Source organism: Mus caroli, chromosome 7 (assembly GCF_900094665.2).
Source record: "Mus caroli chromosome 7, CAROLI_EIJ_v1.1, whole genome shotgun sequence".
Classification (NCBI taxonomy): Eukaryota; Metazoa; Chordata; class Mammalia; order Rodentia; family Muridae; genus Mus; species Mus caroli.
The window spans coordinates 103,060,486-103,078,182 of NC_034576.1; the positions used below are offsets into that span (position 1 = coordinate 103,060,486).

Here is a 17,697-nt window from a genome sequence, read left to right on the forward strand (position 1 = left end):
CCCTGCGCCCTAGCTACCCTGGTGCTTTTCTGACCGGAAGAGGCTTGTCCTGAGGGCCATTTATATTCGGTGGCAGTGTCCCCTCCAACAAATGAATAAGTGAAGTAGGAAAAAGAAAAGAAAATGGAGAGCCAAGTGCTCTGTAGTCCTTCCCTAAGAGTGTGCACTGTAGCTGAGAACTTGGGAGGAGTGTGCCTGTTTCTGAGTCTGTGTGGGCAGAATCCTTGTTCTTCTCAACACCCCTTTCTTTATATCACACTCAAGATGCAAAAGGTAGACTGAGGAGTAGTTTATAGAATTACATGGAACAGAGAGCTCAGGGTGGAGGGAAATAATCAAACCAGTGCGCTCAGATGAAGCAAAAGCACAGGGAGCAGTAGGATGTTTCAGGGTTTATGAACCCTTCACGTCTGCGTCTTAGGGAACCGGTCCTGTGATGTGGTGAGGCACCGTTAACTCGCCCTTTTAACCCTGTCCTGTCTTACTCTGAAAAGATGTTAACACAGTTGCTAAGCATTCCAGATGTAGTGTTTTAAAAGCCTTTTTGCTGAAGGAGGTGAAACTACAGTTGGAGGATGAAGATGAAGCCTCCGGGGAGTCCTACGATTCGCACTGTGAGGGCCTGTCCATTTGCTGTGGGTATTAAACTCATTATCTGAGTGGTGGGTTTGAAGTTCAAAGAACTAAAAATTCACACTGTGGCTGTCAACAGGCTAAACCTCCAGTTCCAGAGATCCAGGGCCGCCTTCTGGCCTTGAGGAGGGAGTACCAGGCACAAAAGTGGTACCTAGACATACAGGTTGGCAAACCCCATACACCTAAGTTGTTTTAAGGACAGAAGGCTTGGTAATGCCTTATTATTTCTGTTTGTGTCTTTATGTTATTATGTTTTTTCTTTTTTTTTTTTTGGTTTTTCGAGACAGGGTTTCTCTGTGTAGCCTTGGCTGTCCTGGAACTCACTTTGTTGTCTTTTCTTTTTTAACCTTCACTCTTTTGACGGAAATAGTGCCCATAACACTTCAAAACCTATTTCAGTGGACTTGGCCATTGCATTTGTGACACTGAGGATTATCAGAGAGGATTCGATGGGAGTGAGTGACAGTGGACACGTGAATAATACTGATGACACCACAGCCAAGGGACGGGTTAGAGAGTGTGGGTCTGTGAGGATGAAGCTTTTCTCCTCCAAACAGTGTAGAGCACAGTAACATGGAATGGTTGACTTTAGAATTGGAGAGAACGGAGCTTTAGCCCATTTTGGTGACTTTAAAACTTACTAAACCTAGGAATGTTACGTGACCTCTCTGATCTTGTTCAACACCCAACCTAGAGTTAGAAACACCTATAACAAATAATTGTAAAGGCCAGGGGTTGGCGATTAGCTCAGTGGTAGAGTACTTGGCCTAAGGTCCTGGATTCTGTCCTCTGCTCTGGGAAAAGGGGGTGTAGGCAGTGAAGTGGCTGGGGGCGGGCTAGAGGCGGCGGTAAAGGCACCTACCAGGTCTGAGGACCTGAGTGTGATCCCCAGGCTCCACGTGGTGGGAGGAGAGAACTAACTCCTGCAAGTTGTCCTGTGGCTTCTCCTTGTGTGCTGTGATACACTCAGACGCATAACACAAATAAGTAAATAGAAGTATAATTGAAAAAAATAGATTCTAAAGAGAATAATGAGGCATGAAAGAGCCTAGTTACTAGTAAGTAAGCAGTCGAAGCTGGTGCCTTTCTCTTAATCCACATTTGCAGCTCCAGAGCACTTTTGCATCAGTTTATATAATTTTTGAGATGACTACCAGAAAAGGGCTGTGGTATGTTAAGTAATTTGTTTGAAGTCATATAAAGTCATTCAGTAACTGCTATGTGGGAAGACACTGTCCTGTGTAATCTATATGTAGTATCCTCAGTTCCCCCACACAGATGTTAAGATGTCTATTTTATAGATGGTTGTGAGTTCTACCAAAACAGCTTATGAATATTACAGCCAAGAAAAACCCGCATGGATCTTCTCATTATGAGGCCTAAATACTTTTCATTTAAGTATTGGACAAATAGTAATAATGAGCCATTTCTCAGCATTGGTAAGAAAATATTTAAAATTTATACAGTCCTGACATGATTTTAGATTCCATGTGGGTACACTTTTATTCTCTTTTATAGCTAAGATCATGAAGGCATGAGGGATACATTGTAGAATGTAGTTAAGGGATCCATTTCTTTTCTTTTTTTCTTCTTCTTCTTTTTTTTTTTTTTGTTTTGTTTTTCAAGACAGGGTTTCTCTGTGTAGCCCTGGCTGTCCTGGAACTCAGTCTGTAGACCAGGCTGGCCTCGAACTCAGAAATTCGCCTCCCAAGTGCTGAGATTAAAGGCATGCGCCACCACGGCCTGGCAAGAGGTCCATTTCTGTTTGTCTTGGTTTCAAGTATTTTCAGTACCTTAATACTGCAAATATAATTTAGGAACAAGCAATACCTTAATACTGCAAATATAATTTAGGAACAAGCAATTAGCGACGGGAGGTCAAGACTAACCCCTAAAGTCATGCCAGAGCAGCCCTTTCTCACTCAAAGAATGGGATGAAGTAACTAAAAGGTTGGGTGTATTTTAGAACCAATGCTTGAGTTCTCACCAAGTACATTTACTAGGACTTTTCTTTTTTTTAATGAGACAGGGTCTCACTACGTGGCTTTGACTGGTCTGGAATTTACTGTATAGACCAGGCTGGCTTCCCACTCACAGAGATCAATTACTCTGTCCCTACCTCTACTGTGCTGGGATTAAAAGCTTTTGCCACCACAGCTGGCTGAATACATTTACTAATACTCTCAAAGGTATCTCTTGCTTAAGGGAGTGGGGAGGGGGTGGCCAGGGCTCACTTCACTGTGGTGGCACTTGCTAGGTTGACTGGCCTGCAAACTCCAGGTTTCTACCTGTTTCTACTTGCTCAGTGCTGGGAGTGCATGCCACCTTTCATGACTTTTTTTGCAAGGATTCTGGGAATGGACTCCAATCCTTGAGCTTGCAAGACATGTAGTTTATCCACAAAGCCATCCTCCCTAGCCTATGAAAGTTGATTTTCTTACCACATATACTTAGCATGCTAAGTATTCAGTCTAATCCCTTTAATCTGCAGTACTTGTCATCCTTTTCTAAAAGTCTTGTTCTTTCCGTGTTGGGCTCACTCCTCCTTCCTCACGTGGTCCGGGACGTAAGTGCCTGGTTTACTTCACACTTAGTTGTTCATTTTATACCCTTTACCTTACTTCTAAAAACAAACTAGTGGAAGCTATCTGAATATGTTGTAATTGTTTCTGATCAGATATGGCTGTGCTGGTGTTGGAAGTAATCACCAAGTTTGATCATCTTCCTGTCGGCAGAGTTCAGATCAGTGGACTTGCCCAGCTGTCTCCAACCCATCAGATCAATGGGTTTTTTACCATTGTTTCACCAGCATCGAAGAAACTTGGGGAACTTCAGGTAAAAATGTTGTAATTCTTTACTGCTGTTACCACTTTTCTCGTTACTCTGACCAAATCCCTGCTAGGCAGCAACATAAGGGTTCATTTTGACTGTGATTTGAGGGCACAGCCTCTTGTGGGGAAGGCATGCAGTCGGAGCTTGAGGCTAGCTCTCATTTGGGAAGATCAGAGAGCAAAGAGGCCTATAAACCTCAAGCCCCTCTCCAAGTGCCTCAAGTCTTTCACTAGACCCCACCTCCTAAAGGTTCCACAACTTTCCACAGCAGCCCCACCTGCTGGAGATCAGGATTCAGACACAGGAGCTCATGGGGGATATTTCACGTCTGAGCAACCAGTGGTAGCTACAGAGAATGCAGTCTGGGGCTGAAGCTGAGTCTTCTAGAGGGGAGAGGCCCATGATTTCCGTGTCCGACTGACTCATTCTTCACCCAGACTGCACTTTGCTAAAGGTTTGCTCCCCTTCATCAGCATCCAGGCTGCTTTCGAGCTTCTGCTGCTCTGTTCTCTGCACTGGAGAATTCACAGAAGCGTGATGGCATCGTTGTTCTAGTGTGGAACCCAGAATTGTTATTGGTGGGATCCCCATTTAGAGGCTAGACTCCCTAAAAGATGAGGCTATGTTTTCATTTCCCTCAGTTCCTATTAGAGTGCCAAGAAGCATTTATTTGACTCATGTAAGTGCTATCTTTAATATTGTCACTCATTGACCCAACTTGTTTTTGATGCACTTTTATGTGTCACTACTACAGAGATAGCAAAGGTTCTCTCATGTCGTCTTCTAGAACACAGTACGATACATATTTTGCTGTAGGTATTCGGAGGATGTTGGGTTAATATAATTCTGAGGGCTTTTCTATGCCTGCCTTGTTCCCAAATAAATACCAGGGACCTTATTTGTATTAATAAGCTGCAGCACTAAGCTGGCCAGGTTCTGAACTGTTCTGATCTAGCTGTGCTGGCCTGAACTACTTTCCAGCCATATAACCCATTAAGTGCATCTGAGTCTCACCCTGGCTCACTCTGGTCCATGTGTGTCCTCATGGCTGCTCTCTCGTCATGACCTCACGGTGAATCCTGCTGGTCCATCTCTTCCTCCTCCTGTCTCTCTCTTTGTGCTTGGGATTCCCTAACTGGGATCAGAAGTCCTTCCCTATGCTCTTCTGCCCAGCTGCAGGGTGAATCAGTTCTTGATTAGTCAACCAGAGATGATGGAAAAGAGTTTTGACATGTGATTGAGACAGGTGATGCTCCAGTTATGACAGTGCTAAGGTCTGGACTGCAGCCAGACCTCTGGGCACAGCAATTAGCATCTGAATATACAGTGCACCTCCTGGGAAGACTATAAAAGGATTCCTTTCTGAGGGACTCTTCTGAGCTCAGGGTATACACTTAATTCTCACACTTTACAAATTCAAGTGATGAATGGATTCTCCCAGCAGCCCTCACACTTCTTCCTGGAAGCTGCCTGAGGTAACCTGTGAAAAAAAACAGTTCCTACCCTCTTGACCCAGAAAACATGCAAATTCATGCAAATCAAGAGATTCAAATCTTCATGTTCACTTTAACAACACTGAAACTGCCTTCATGTCCCCAAAGCCCCCAAGTATCTGAAAGATGTCACTTTAAAGAATCTGGTTTGTTTTTTTGTTTTTTTTTTAAAGCCAGGCAGTAGACGGACCTTTAATTCCAGGCCCTCTGCAGAGGCAAGTAGATCTCTTAAGTTTAAGGCCAGCCTGATCTACAGAGTTCCAGGATAGCCAGTGCTATACAGAAAAACATAACCACAAAACAACAATAAAAACCCAGCCACGTATGCTGCTCCTGTATAATGGTGGAGTCCACAGGTGCATCCAGGCCAAACAGTAGCGCTGGACACAGGCCTGAGGGCCCAGAAGGAATGCTGAGTTTTTGCTGTACGTGCTTGAGAGTGGAGACAGTGATGCTGAACTTAAGGGTTTAGATGTGGATCCCCAGTCAATGAACACTGAAGTGAAGAAAGCTCCTGAGATGTGCTATTGAGCTCATGGCTGAATTAACCTGTTCATGAGCTCCCCCTGCCATAGTGAGAGGGCAGGAAAAGGAGGAAATGTTCCAAAATACAAAGAGAAGGCTGCACAGAGAACAAGATATCCCAGAAGAAACTAAGAAACCAAAACTTATGGCATGGGAGTAAATTCAGCATGAAATGAAAAATTCAATTGGTTTTACACCTTGCCTGATTTGTCCTGAAGTTAATACAGAAAATGAAATGAATAGGAAAAGAAACGAAGACAAAGTAGGGAAAGAGCACTTAACATTGCCAGATACAGAAATGCACCGTAGAAGTGCGTGTCTCGTGTCTGTGCAACAGGCTAGCAACTCAAAACACCAGCGACTAAGTGGACGGCTCAGGAACTTCTCACTAGAGTTAGGACGCGCTTATTTAGAAAGTAGTGATAGCTTCTACTGATGGCTGTGCGGTGAAGTGGGTCTTGTGTTTCTGATGGTGTAGGGTGTTGCATCAAGCCTGAATGATGATAAACTGACAAAGGTGATCAGCTTCATTTACCTCAAGCTTAACAGACAGGCCACAAAGAGGGAGATGAAGCTCTGCATTCTTGGGGCTGATTATGGCAGTGCCTCTCAGTACTAGAGAAATGGAAATATTTGTTCAACAGGATTAGATTATCTTTGTAGTCTGATGATAAAAGGACTACATGGTGCACATGATTGATGCGTAAGGAGAAATAAGTAGTGATAATAGCAGTGGGCATAGAGGATTCTCTGGCCTTTTATGGTTATTGCTATTGTTTTATGATCAAGATACAATTTGAAAATATGAAATTCACCCTTTTAAAGTGTATAATTCAGATTTTTAAAAGTATATTCATGAAATTATATGGATTTTACTACTTTCTAATTCCAGGACATTTCTTTCATTCTAGAAACCAATACTGTACCCATTATCCCCCGTCTCTTCCATGCTCCCCATTCACAAGCCTGGCACACCAGTCTACTTTCTGTCCTTATACATCGCCTATGCAAGATGTTTCAAATATACAGAATATTATGTTCTCTTTTGAAACTGGCTTCTCTCTCTTACCATAAAGTTTTTAATGTTTAGTATATGTTCCTTCTTGTGGGCAAAACATTCAGCTGTATATGTAGACCTCATTTTGTTTGTCTGTTTTCAGTTAGAACCGGTACTTGGGCTTATTGGCTTTTGTGAACATCTCTGTTTAGTTCTTTTGTGAACGTGTGCTTTCCGTTCCCTTGGGCACGGAGGAGTAGAAGTGGTGGGTGATATGGCACTCTGTTTAACTTTCTGAGGAACTACCAGAGTTTTCCAAAGTAGCTGTACTACTTTTGATCATATTTAAATGTAATTTATGTAATAAGATGTGTATTTTTCAATTTAAAGGTCATTGGATTGTTGAGTAGTTTTTAATAGAAGATTAAGACAGAAGTCAGATTCTGAGAGATAAGGAGTTTGGAATAAGGAGCAGTTACAGTAAAGGTGAAGCAACAACTTCAATTTCCTTTTTCCAGGGCTGGAAATAATGGCTTAGTGGTTAAAAGGGCTATGGTTCAGTTCCCAGCACCCATGTTGGGCATCTCACAACTGCCTGTAGTTCTTATTCCAGGAGCTCTAGCTCCTCTGACCTCAGGCACTGAATTCACATGCACATAGTCATACATGTACAATTAAAAGAAAAAAAAATTTTAAGATTAATAACTTTTAAAAAAGAAAAGCATTTAAGATCATTTTTCCCAGATGCATGACAGTGAAGGAGGGTACAGTAGACACAGCGGGGAAGATGCAGCTGCAGAGATGGCTTAGTAAAGTCCTTGCTGTGCAAGCCCAAGGACTCAAGTGTGGATTTCCAGAACCCATGTGAAAAGTCAGACATGGCTGCATACTCCTGCAGCCCAGTGCTGGGATGGAAAGTCAGGCAGATTTCGGCTGTCCAGCTGAACTGGAGAGCACCAGGTTCAGTGGTTGCTTTGTCTCAAAAGAATATGATTTTTAAAAAGTGATGGAAGAAAACATCCCTAGCTCAGTCTTGGCTTCCACATTGTTGTCACAGGCAGTTGTGCTTGGATACACATGTACACATATGCTCAATAACAAGCAATTAGATGTAGACAACGAGAATTTGGTTACTAAACTAATTTTCATATTTACTAGATAATCACTTGTGGTGCTTTGAATATGAGTGACCCCCATAGACTCATGTATGTGAAAGCTTGGCTAATAGGAAATAGCACTATTAGAAGGTGTGGCCTTGTTGGAGGAAGTGTGTCACTGAGGGGCAAGCTTTGAGGTCTTATAAGTCTGCTTGGTGTGGCACACAACTCCTTCTGCTGCCTGTGAATCAAGATATAGAACTCTCAGCTCCTTCTCCAGTACCATGTCTGCCTGCATGCAGCCATGTCCCACCCTGGCAATAGTGGACTAAACCTCTGAAACTGTAGAAACTGTAAGCCAGCCCCAATGAAATGTTTTCCTTTATAAGACTTGCCGTGGTCATGGCGTCTCTTCACAGCAGTAGAAACTAACTGAAACATCATTTGTACTTGCTGACCTTCAGTATCCCATTTGTAAATGGGTGTAAAGCATTGTTGCCAGCTTGAAATGAGATGAAACTACAGAAACACTCTGTTGGAACAGTACAGCAAAGCACACACATTCGAGAGGCGCTAAGCACAGTGAGAGTAACAGGACTGAGAAATTAACTATAGCAGAAAAGGGCTAGTGTGATGCCTGGTGGTTCCCATTTAGTGTTTGAGCTAGAAATACTTATTATATTTTTAACTGTAAAGGAAAAATATGTAATAACACCTAAAATATTTATCCTGGCCCTCTACAAAATGTGTCGGTCAAGCCTCTTGCAACAGTATAGAGCCAGTAAGATTCTGAAGAGGAACTGATGGAGATACATTGTGCCATGAGTATACACAACATTACCACTAGCATCCTTCACAATGGCATTCCATTAGACCTACACATGCAAATAGTGTTAACTACACAAATCCAGCTACATTTGGAGTCCTTTATAAAAACTTACCATCCCAGCACTCAGGATACAGAGGCAGGTGGATATCTATGAGTTTGTGGCCAGCCTGGTCTACAGAGTGAGTTCCAGGATGTCCAGGGCTACACAGAGAAACCCTGTCTTGAAAAACCAAACAACAATAACAAAAATTAAATAAATAAAAAATTTATTATCCATATTAGGCTTTGATTCTTTCTAGCTCATCTGTCTGCTGACGTCATGTCATAGAGCTGCCTTCACTTTGCTTCAGTTTTTAAAATCTCCTTGAATTTCAGTATTCCTGTTTCATGATGGTATAGATATAACATTTGACAGTAACTTTTTTTAAATGTAACATTTTAATTTTTTAAAGGAATTATTTATTTATCTTATGTATTATGAGTACATTGCAGCTCATAATGACATACCATAGAGGGCATCAGATCCCATTACAGATGGTTGTAAGCCACCATGTGGTTGCTGGAAATTGAACTCAGGACCTCTGGAAGAGCAGTCAGTGCTCTTAACCTCAGAGCCATCTCTCCAGCTTCCCTGACAGTAACATTTTGCCCATATACTACTCATTAGACATATATTCTCTTCCATAATGAAACATACCTACTCCCATTTTTTTTTAAATTTCTTGTTTCCTTTTCTCCCTTCATACACATAGAAACATTACATTTTCTTTGCATATACACACTCAAATATGACATAAAAGTAGAAGCAGGGCTGTTTTAGAAGACGAAGGGGTTTAGTTAGTAGGTGGAGGATGGGAGCAGGCGACAGTGGGGGACACTGGCTAACGCACAGAATTCTCTGGGATTCAGATGTTATCCTGAGGGGTCTGGGGATGGCACAGTGGTTAGTGCATGCTGTGCACGTATGAGGGCTGAGTTCAGGTCTAAAAGAACCCATGTAAGGCTGGGCTTGGTAGGTCATGGCTGCAGTCATAGTGGTCCTAAAAGATGGAAGGTATAGCCAGGAGAATCCTTAAAAGCTCATGCGCCAAAATAGCAGCAAACTGGGGCCAGCACTGTCAGGAAGAACAAGTGCTATCCCCAAGAGCTTACCCCAGGAATACAGAGCCGCTTCAGTGTTAACAAAGTAGCCAGTATAATCAGACATCATTCATGCTGTTCTAGTCAGTAAACAGCACTTGAAACACACTTGAAGCACCACAGTAAATCTTCAGAGAATCTCCAGAGCTAACACACTAGACCATGGCCTTTGTCTAGAATGTCTAGGAAACCATCGTGAGTGGATGGTAGCAGCTCGCAGTGAGGAGGGCGTAGCAGCAAAAGGATAGCGTGAGGTTTTGGGGATGATGGAACTGTTCCCTGCCATGATTGTGGTAGTTACATATATGTGCACATATGTGAAAAGTCGTTAAACTACACTTATAAAACTGGTGTTTTACTATAGGAAATGAAAATAATCATGGCCCCAGATGTAGCACCAGAGAGTGGCTATCACTGTGCCTCACACTGGGCTATGCTGGGCAACTGGATGCGTGTCCTGACCAAGTCACTGGTCTATTCCAGCTCATTCCTGCCACATGAGAACGGGAATTCAGCATTGCTGGATCTTCTAATTTTTTTCAAGAAAAGCCAGAGATATCAATTTTTGTAAGAAATGTAATTTTCGAAGCATTGCTTAGTCATTTTTAAATGCTATGTTGCCCAGCATAATTCTGAAAATTGGACATTAGATACCACAGATATAAGTAGAAAACTGTAGGCAACTTAGTACCAAAAAGACCCTGAGTCATTGCTAGAAGGCAGATGAGCATCCTTATCATGACTCTGGTGTGCATGGGAGACGCAGATGGTGTATTTATGGTGTATGTGGACGGTGTGGGCTTCAGAAGAGAGTGGTATATTTAGAGGGTTGAGTGTGTTAGTTCCCTATCCTGACAGATGAAAACTGTTTGCTTTGGAGAAAACTTTGGGAACATTTTAAGACATTTTAAGGGAGGAATCTCCAGTTTAAAAAGCAAAATAGTTTGCCTAACATGGGAAATCTGGTTGGGCATATACCATGTGCTTAGCATGCTTGAGGACCCAGGTTCAGCTCCCAGCATGAGAGACAGGCAAGCAGACAGGGACAGGCAGTGACTCACTAATGACACTGGCAGAGATGAACAGAGTGAACATCACCAGGGAGGGGTGAGATGGGCAGAGTGGGGATAGAGATGAGTGAGGGGTATGTGAGAGACAGAGAAGCAGGAGTAAGGGGTGGGGTGGGGTGGGGTGGGGTGGGAGTCAAGCACAGGGGCACCCAACCAGTTACTGCTTCGTCTTTCTAATGCATCCAAAGTTAGATGTTTCTCCTTAGTCTGTATTGTTTTATTTACCTCAGCCTCATCTGGTCCTTTGAGCTGAGTCTTTTGTGTTGTGCTCCAGGAAGCCATTCCTTGCCTCTTCCCTGTCTTCCCAGTGTTCCCAGATCACCTAGTGCACATTCTTACCTGAGCAGTAATGTTTGGGTTTCAGATTATATAAATCCCCACTGTAAGGTCCATAACCTTCTGGACAGAGGATTTTAGTCATTGCTCTGTCCCAGGCAGTTAGCATAGAGCTGGTATCAATAAACAGTGATCGATGAGTTAGGCCAGCCCTAAGTCTGATTGCAAGATGCTAAGGAAAATTCAAGGTTTTTCTCTGAGCCTTTGTCCACTATCCAGTGTCACAGCAGGCTTATGAGTTGGTCGATACTACGTCTCCTTAGGGAAAAGCAACCCCACTGGCCAATCCACAAGTTCAAGTCCAGGGCAGGGATACCTTTATTCCCCATGCCTCCTATGCTTCTACAATGCAGCGGTGTCCTTAGCAAGTGATGTACAGTAAGAGAGCACCCTAACAGTTACATTTGGACAGCCAGCATTGTGGGGGGCATAATTCCATGGTCACAGCCACAGTATTCATCACACTGCATTCCCGGTGTTTGTCTTTGTAGGAAAGTTTTGATGAATGTATTTGAAGGATGCTGTATTTCTTGGTTCAAGGCCAGTGTTCTCAGTAAGATGTAGGTTTGATTTTTATGGGTTGGCAGTTTCTCCACACAAAATATTTATTGACCTTTCCAGGGATATCTGAAAAACTAATTTTTCCCTTTTTTGTGTTGTGTCATTTATTATTTAATTATCTGTGACTGGTTAAACCATTTCTCCTGTTTCTGTCATGAAAATTAAACTTTTCAGTAATGTTATTTTCTTACTTTCATACCTCTGAGGTATATTCTTTAATTTTGTTTCACTTCCTGTTGTTTTTCTCCGTTGGCTTTTCAGGGGACTGAAGAACTATTTTTTAGATTGTTTGTTTGTTTGTTTTGAGACAGAGTTTCTCTGTGTAGCCCTGGCTGTCCTGGAACTCACTCTGTAGACCAGACTGGCCTCGAACTCAGATATCTGCCAGCCTCTGCCTCCTAAGTGCTAGGATTAAAGGCATGTGCCACCACTGCCCGGTTTTGTTTTGTTTTTTATTGTTGGGAGGGGCGGGGTGAGAGGGCAAGAGAGCAAATGCGCAAGCACACATACCACAGCATGTATGTGAAGATCAGAAGACAGCTGCTGAGAGCCATTGAGTCAGTTCTCTTCTTCTACTGTACATAGGTTCCAGGGATTGAACTTTGGTCTCAAGGCCTGCTCCGCCAGTGCCTTTACTACTAAGCCATCTTACTGGTCTGGTACCTTTGAGGAAGGTTTTATTCCCCTTCCCTTCTCCCTCTTGCTCTGGCCCCTGCTCGCTCTGGCCTCCCAGGTTGTTTTCTCATTATAGATGGTTGTGAGCCACCGTGTGGTTGCTGGGATTTGAACTCATAACCTCTGGAAGAGCAGTCAGTGCTCTTAACCGCTGAGCCATCTTTCCAGCCCCTGAAGAACATTTTTAATAGTGTACTTGAACTCACAGGAATGGAGTTCTAAGGGAGCTTTGTCTTTTCTTTTGAGACAGGTCTTGCTTCATTGCCCCCAAGTCCTAGACTCTAAGGATCTTCCTGCATTGGCCCCCACAAAGCTGGACTACAAGCTTATCTCAGACAACAGAAACTTAGTTTCTCCTTAGTGTTTTTTATCTTTACCTCCAGCAGCACAGTAGGGACTTTTTTGTGGCAAGAAACAAACAGCAAGAATGCAAGCAAACACTGTCATTTCTTTATCAGAACCTCAGGCATGTTGGACATGAATGCCATATCTATGGCACTGTGCTACTCAATCTGTAGGAAACTAGAGAAGATGGTTCATGCCTTCAAGGGATGCATAATCTGTCAGTGTGGTGAGTGAAAGATGGAAAGTGGGCATTACTAGGTGTGTACCACCACATATGGCCTCTGATTATTTTTTTCCCTTATTCTTGTACTTAAGATAATGTACACTTCTGGCAGAGTCGTGTCATCACTGAAGTGTGTCTCAATGAGGGACACAGCACCTTGCTGGCCTGGAGGGAAGTATTCAGTAGTAAATCGTGTCTGTATTGGTGGGCAGATAGAGAGTGAGGAGAAACAGGACAAAGGCAGTGGTCTTGACATCATTACCCAGACATAAAGAATCACACTGAAGGCATATAGTAGTGAATAGAGAGTGCTCAGAGGAAACCAGAGGCAGGTGGCCTGTAGTCAGAGGGATGAAGGAGTCCCGGAAGCCTGGTGAGAAAGGATTCTGAGGTGGGCAGAAGTGAGACCTAGTCTTGTGAGGAATGCTATCAGACAGGAAAATCTTTGTTTTTACTTTTTTTGTTTGTTTGTTTGTTTTTGTATTTTGTTTTCTGTTTTTTCAAGACAGGGTTTCTCTGTGTAGCCCTAGCTGTCCTGGAACTCACTCTGTAGACCAGGCTGGCCTTGAACTCAGAAATCCACCTCCCTCTGCCTCCCAAGTGCTGGGATTAAAGGTGTGCGCCACCACCGCCAGGCCAGACAGGGAAATCTTTCAGTTAGTTACTGGAAGCTGAAGAAAATTTGTTTTGTTTCATTCTCTTTCAGGTCTCGCTTGCCCTGGAGCCTCTGTCAGAAACTTATGACAGCTACAAACCTCTTCCTGCCACTGAAGTGACAAAAAAGGTGCTTTTATCTGAGCGAGAACTCAGAGAGAATACTGAATCCAGCAACACCCAATCTATGATCCCATCAAGGTCTTGTAGGGGACCTGCCATCAAAATCGATGGGAAAGAATTAGCAGGCCACAGCAGCAGGTCAACCACGCCAAGGTAATGATCTCAGCTCCAAGTCTCCATGCCTGCCACTCCCACAGTTCTCATTCTGTGTCATCTGTGGGAGAATGAAAAGCTGAAGATAGAAGCACAGCCACTCTCTCAGCAGATAGCTTTTAAGTTCCCACTAGCTGGTTACCAGGAACCGGCACAGAGTGAACTAGACACAGCTCCTGGGACTCAGGGAGAATACATGCTTAGCATGCCCCAGTTGCAGCAGTCACAAAACCACCATTTTAAAGGACTGCTCACAGTCCAGTAGAGAAGCCAATGTACACATGTGACTAAAAGGTTTGCTGAGGGGAAAAAGGGAAAGGGAATTATTTTGTGAAACAAAATGAAGTATGAGAAACAGATATTTATCTTAAGTAATTACTTGTAAAGAAAGCATTTGCATTGTATCAGAGTCTATATAGACACACACATACACATTCCATTTCCCTGTGTGCTTGTGTCTATTTTGTATCACTTAAGGAACAACCCACAACTGTGATGAAGATTGTTTTTATAAGAAAATTAAAAGCAAATACACAAAATCACACTGCAGAAGAAGCCACCTGTGCCAAAGCCCCAGCTTCAGTGCCCTCGCTGATCCCCCAAGTATTCCCGAGACAGGGTGTAAGCTGCTGCTGACATTGTTTCTTTCTAACAGGGGAAAGGACCACTTGTACTTTGCAGAGAACTCCGATGCAGTACAGGGTTCTTTGTGTGGACTAGAGCAGCACCTTAATCAAGGGGCGGATGTAGAGACTATGACCCTGAGGGGCAAAGCCCCACAGAAGCAGCTGTCCCTCCTGAGCAGCTCTGAGTTTCAGCCACAAATTAGTACAGTCGCCAAGAGTCACAGTGACTCATGCATCCTGTCTTCAAACACCCCCCCTGCAAAGGACCTTCTTTCAGGTATGTGTCTGTCACCTAAGACTAGGCTGCATTTATTGGGGTTGCTCTGCTTGTTAGCCAGGCCACAAAGGGAAGCAAGACTTCCCTATGAACTAAATAGCCAAATAAAAGTGTGAGACTTGGTGTCATCCAGGGACTCGTGTAAAGGCAACTCTACTAAACTGCTAAGTGATGACTGCTTGGATGTTTTTACTTTAAATAAGAAATTGGCAGTGGTGCGTGTTTGTGGGCTACAGTAAGATGTTTCGGGATGTGTATACAGTAGGTAGCGATCATATCACCTGACACGAGTCATCTCAGGCATTTATCATCTGTGTTAGGAATGTTTCAAATGTCCTTTATGGTGCTAGTAAGGTGGCTCAGTTTCTTCCGCCAAGCCTTGCTGACCTGAGTTTGATCCCTGTGACCCACATGAGTTAAAGAGAGGCTTGACTCCTACAAGTTGTCCTCTGACCTCCACACGCGTTCAGGTGATATGCTCCTCCTACCCACTGCAGGCGCACACGCTCAGACACACGGGCACTGATGTAATTTTAAAAACAAAATGTTCTTTACCAACTATTTTGCTACACTCTTTTGTCAACTGCAGTTATCCTATGATGCTACAGAACACTAGATGTTACTCCCTATCACCTTGTGCCTGCCGGTTTTCCCCTCCCTACCCTCCATGTATGATAACCTCTCCTGTATCGTCTGATTAGGGATCAACTTTCAAACTTCCACAAATAAACGAGAAGATAGGACATTTGTCTTTCTGTGCTTATTTCCCTTGAAGTCTCCAGAAACTTGTTATTCACCCATGTGCACCTGATAATGTGTAAATAGATCCTTACTTTACAAGTTTGGATATGAGGGCAAAGCTCTTCTTACAATTTTAGTCTTTATCTGTCCCCAGATGACTTAAGGCAACTAGGGTGGTACCAAATTCATCTGCTATTCTTCATGAGGACATTCAGTGCTGCAGGTGATCTTATTGCTTAAAACCGGAGTTAAATTCTATTGTAGTTTTGCAGTACTGAAGAATCCCACAGAAGTAGCAGAGAAACGAGTTGCTCCTGTGTATGCTACTTTTCTCAGTACTGTGACCAAGTGACAGGAAGGTTGACTTTGGATTATGGTTTGAGAAAGAATATTATTGATCCTGGCAGGGAAGGCATGAGCCAGCTGGCCATACTGGGTCCTGTGTCAGGACATAGAGAGAGGACAGGAAGTGGGGCCTAGGCTAGAGAAGCTCAAGGCTGCCCTGGTGGTCCGCTTTGTCCAGCAGGGTTTCGTTGCCAAGCTCTACAACCTTGTAAAACAGTGCCCCCAGCTGGGAACCCAGAGTTGAAGCCCATGAGCAAGCCTGTGGAAGGCATGTTCATTGGAGCCCCGTAGAAAGCCCATGGGAGCAGCACATGGGACCTTGGGTCAGGAGATGGTGTGCAGCTAGCTACCTTTGTTATTTCTGTGACAGCGGGAGCACGGCAGGAATGTGTGTTACTCCCACTAATACAGTCTGAAGGAGATGTCTTATAAATAACAACTTAGATACATATTTTACATGATTAGGGACATGTGGTCTTACATTTTTACCGATGGGAATCTGGCCCATGGTCTTCTGCATACGTACACACTACCACTAGGTTATGTTGTTTATATCTTTCATTTGAAGTGTCTTAGGAATCTGTTTTTTAAAGATATACTCTAGGGTTAGGTTTTCAGTGGGTAAAACACTTCCCATGAAAGCCAGGAGACCCAGGTTCAATTCCTGGAGCCCACATTAAGGTCGAAGGAGAGAACTAACTACTGAGAGTTTTCCTCTGACCTCTGCATGTACACATACACCACATACATACAAAATAAGAAATGCATTATGTGTGTGTGTGTGTCTGTGTGTACACAAAGATTGTAAGCCATTAATTTTAGTCTTTTAATTTAAAGTGTCCATTTATAAGGAAAAAAATTATCCATTACACTTGGCACCTGATCATCTTGTACCTGAACTCTTTTGTGTGGACTTATGTACTAGACTTTGAAGAAAGCATTTGTTTGTTCATTAGTTTATATAGCAACTACAAAATGTTTGGCACTCTTCTGTAAGTCACAGATGTAGCAGTTTTAAGTTTTCCTTTAAAAAGATAAACTAAGCCAGGCAGTGGTAGCACACGCCTTTAATCCCAGCACTTGGGAGGCAGAGACAGGCGGATTTCTGAGTTCGAGGCCAGCCTGGTCTACAGAGTGAGTTCCAGGACAGCCAGGGCTACACAGAGAAATCCTGTCTCGAAAAAATAAAAATAAACAAACAAAAAAGACAAACTAGATAAATATATATGTTAGATGGTGGTAATAACAGTGGAGGCAAATTAAGCAAGGAAGATGACAGGAGAAGATACTAGTTTTGCAGAAGTTGGCAAAGTAAGGCCTCCTTAAGAAAATAGCAAAGTTGGGAGTGGTAGGTAGCACAGGCCTTTAATCTCAGCACTCAGGAGGCAAAGGCAGTCAGATCTCTGTAAGCTCAAAGCCATCCTGATCTACAAAGCAAGTCCAGGACAGCCAAGGTTACGCAGCAGAGAAACCCTGTCTCAGAAAGAGAAGGGGAGGAGAGGAGGGAGGGAAGCGAGTGATCTGAAGAGGATCGGAAGCACAGCTTAGTGGTAGGATGTCTGCCCTGCACGTCTGCCATGCCCCACATACGTCACAGAGAGGAAAAAGGCATGGGAGTTCCTTCTAAGGAAGTTATCGTACAAGAGCTACCAAGAGGAGTTAACCTGAAGGCAACAACAGCTCCCGCTCACGAAGCATCACTAAGCATATACTCTCCTTGCCAAGTATTTTAGGTGCAGAATTTTATCAATAAAACCACATGTGTTAGAGATGATTAGCCTCAGTTAAAATTTCCCTTTCACGTGTATTTGTGCTCGTAAGTGCAGGCACATGTATGCTGTGGCACATGTGTGAAGGTGAGAAAATAACTTGTAAGAGTTGGTTCTGTCCTCCAACCATGTAGGTTCTGAGGCTCAGACTCAGAGTGATAGCACAGCAAGCACCCTTCTTGAAATGTCACAGTGGCAAATCTGAGAAATTAAATAGCAACTGTGAGACTCGGAAGCAGGTAGAATATGC

At 43.3% G+C, this 17,697-nt stretch overlaps 1 protein-coding gene across 4 annotated transcripts in view; it reads left to right on the forward strand.

Moving 5' to 3' along the window:
- Nucleotides 1-17,697, forward strand: part of C2cd3 (C2 calcium dependent domain containing 3) — a 99,396-nt gene that overhangs the window by 4,121 nt on the left and 77,578 nt on the right. For 3 of the 4 annotated variants that reach the window (XM_021165953.2, XM_029479229.1, XM_021165954.2), the window contains exons 3-5: nt 3,314-3,471; nt 13,466-13,689; nt 14,345-14,592. In XM_021165953.2, coding sequence (XP_021021612.1) covers nt 3,314-3,471; nt 13,466-13,689; nt 14,345-14,592 — 630 coding nt within the window. The remainder of the gene's footprint in view (nt 1-3,313; nt 3,472-13,465; nt 13,690-14,344; nt 14,593-17,697) is intronic. The other variant, XM_029479228.1, reaches the window with a different exon arrangement.